Source organism: Dendrobates tinctorius, unplaced genomic scaffold (genome assembly GCF_039654945.1).
Source record: "Dendrobates tinctorius isolate UK_male_01 unplaced genomic scaffold, ASM3965494v1 ptg000008l, whole genome shotgun sequence".
Lineage (NCBI taxonomy): Eukaryota > Metazoa > Chordata > Amphibia > Anura > Dendrobatidae > Dendrobates > Dendrobates tinctorius.
The window spans coordinates 41325392-41327974 of NW_027361676.1; the positions used below are offsets into that span (position 1 = coordinate 41325392).

General features: G+C 48.2%; 1 protein-coding gene across 1 annotated transcript; it reads left to right on the forward strand.

Annotated features, from left to right (window-relative positions):
- The first annotated feature begins 502 nt into the window (after window positions 1–502).
- Window positions 503–2162, forward strand: LOC141091540 (uncharacterized). The gene is made up of 2 exons (XM_073577200.1): window positions 503–916; window positions 1019–2162. Exons 1-2 carry the CDS (start codon window positions 690–692, stop codon window positions 1560–1562), a joined length of 771 nt encoding a protein of 256 aa, XP_073433301.1. The 5' UTR covers window positions 503–689; the 3' UTR covers window positions 1563–2162.
- Window positions 2163–2583: the final 421 nt, after the last annotated feature.

The following is a 2583-nucleotide window of genomic DNA, read 5'->3' on the forward strand; positions in this document are numbered from 1 at the left end:
ATTGTCAGCGTACTACGCCCGTAGCACGCCAATGCAAGTCTATGGGTGCGCAAAAAATACCGATTACACACTGAACACACGTGTGACCTGCGAGCAATACGCAGGTCTTTTGGCTGGTGACCAGGAAATGGGCCAATCCATCATCAGGAAGCGTAGACATGCAAATGAGCTCAAAAAGCGCTCCAGACATCCAGGAAGTCAGCCTCCACGGAGTACAGCAGCAGCATGGCGTCCACTTACATAAATGTGGAGATGCTAATTGTGCTGGTGCAGGAGCGTTCAGAAATATGGGACCCACGCGACGCAAACTATGCGAACCGCACAAGAAAGGAGGCGTCATGGAGGCGCATCTGTCGCCAGATGTACCATGACTTCGGTGACAGACCACGTGATGAGCAGCAGAAAATTCGTAAGTGCACCCATAAAAATGTAATTAACGTTAGCGCGCGCTATAAGATGACTCTACAATCAGCCCCACCCCCACCTTCCTGGGCATGTAATTTTAGCCTCATGAGGCCGTTACATTAGGATGTGACACGTGGCTTCACACAGCCATAATTAGGGGTTTAGGCCACAAGCTCCTCATCCTCCTAGCCACAAAAATTAGTTTCAGGGGAGCTAATGAGACCCTGGGTATCGGCCCAATTACATATGCCACCATGGGTAGAACGCACACCCCATAAGGCCCCATGCCTAGACTACTGTTTGAAAATGTGACCTCTCAAATATGTGATTTTGACAATCTTTCCTGTCACATTGCAGTGGAAGATGTGATGAAACGGTGGAGAAGCATCCGGGACCAGTACCGCCGGGAACGCCAGCAGCGGTCCAGGAGTGGGGATGCTGGCCATGTCAAGCGGAAATATATATATTATGACCGGCTGAACTTCCTCGCCCCAATTCTGGCTCTGAGACCGTAAGTACATACCTCACACCACATGACACAAAAACATTACACAAATACTTTACAGGGACAAAAATATTGATGTATTTTTGCCTCTGTTCTATTTCATAACAGAACTCAATCCAACCTTACGGATCGAGGAACGGCCTCAGAGGCAGAGCCCGTTATTGATCCTGTAGGGGATGAGGTGGCTGGCCCATCTTCTCCCCCTACAAGAAGGATGTCTGAAGAGGAGGCATCACAAGAGCACACAATGGCTGCCCGACACAACACACCACCAGGACGGTCTGCAGCTGCAACCTCACCCATCCTGGAAGAGATGGGCAACTTGAGCAGCAGCCCAACTGCCCAGATCAGGCCCTCCCCACAGGCTGCTCTAGCAACACGGCGAATAAGAAGAAGGCGCCAGGTCGCCATTCAAGAGAGCAGGACCAATGTGGACACTGGGGTGCTGAATTACTTGTCCAGAGTCACTACAGATGATGGTGAGGAGGCCTATGCACGTAGCCTCACCCTTTATCTCCGTGCCCTTACCCGTGAGGTCAGGCTCCGTATTAGGGGGTGTATTCAGATCCTGCTTGATGCAAGCACCCCCCCAATACCCCATATGAGGTGTTTGAATTTCTGGAGAGGTGGCAGCTGTCACCAAGAAATTTAATGCGCATGAGACCATCCACACAGATGCTTGCTCAAGCAGGGTCTGAACAGCCCCTAATACGTGGGCCAACACCTCAACCCCTTCCTCCCCCTACCCATCCTTCTATTCCGCAGCCCCAAATGTCTTCATCAAGCCAACCCCACCAATATGGCCACTTGTACCCACCCAGTGTTGGAGGCTGGTCCCAACCTGGTTGGGGACGATCTGGCTATCTTGGTGGGTATGAGCCACGGGCCTACCATAGCCAACAAGAAGCCCCTCACCATCATCATTATTACTCTGGCCAGTATCACCAACAGGCCCAGGAGGCTGGACAACAACAGCATCATGGGCAACAGTATGGCCCCACACAGGGCGATGTTGGCCACAATGTCCAGCAGCACCCACAGGCTGTTCCTCCCCGTTCCCCTTCCCCTACATATGAGGATTTATGAATCAAAACTTTGGAGATGTCCAGTGACATGTAACTGGTGCTTCTAATCTAGACAAAAAAACAGGTGTTCTCCTTCACCAACATTTAGAACATAATTTAACACTCACATTTGTAAACAATGTTTTCCAAACATATGAAACAATCCATCATGACAGGCAACGCTACCTCACGCCTTTCACACAGATATTACATGTGTGTATAAAAGAGAATATTTAAATGCGCTATACTGTTACCTGAAAGGATGAAAATACACTAATCACTTGTTAATGCATAGGAAAGGTGTGCTTGCCTTTAGTTAAGTAGTCAACTTTGTTATTAGCATTCTTTAGTAAACCAATTTGAGGCGACCAGCATTCACAATATCACGCTCTCTCTATGTCTTAACAAGTGAGTTTTGTATTTTCATCCTTTCCAGTATAGCATGCTTAAATATTGTCTGTTCTACAGACAGGTAATATCTGTGTGAAAGATGTGAGGTAGCCTTGCCTGTCATGGTGGAATCTTTCTATGTTTGGAAAACATTATGAGGAAATGTGAGTGTTATCTTATTGACTTTATTTTGGTGATGGAGCTAACCCTTTGTTGCCT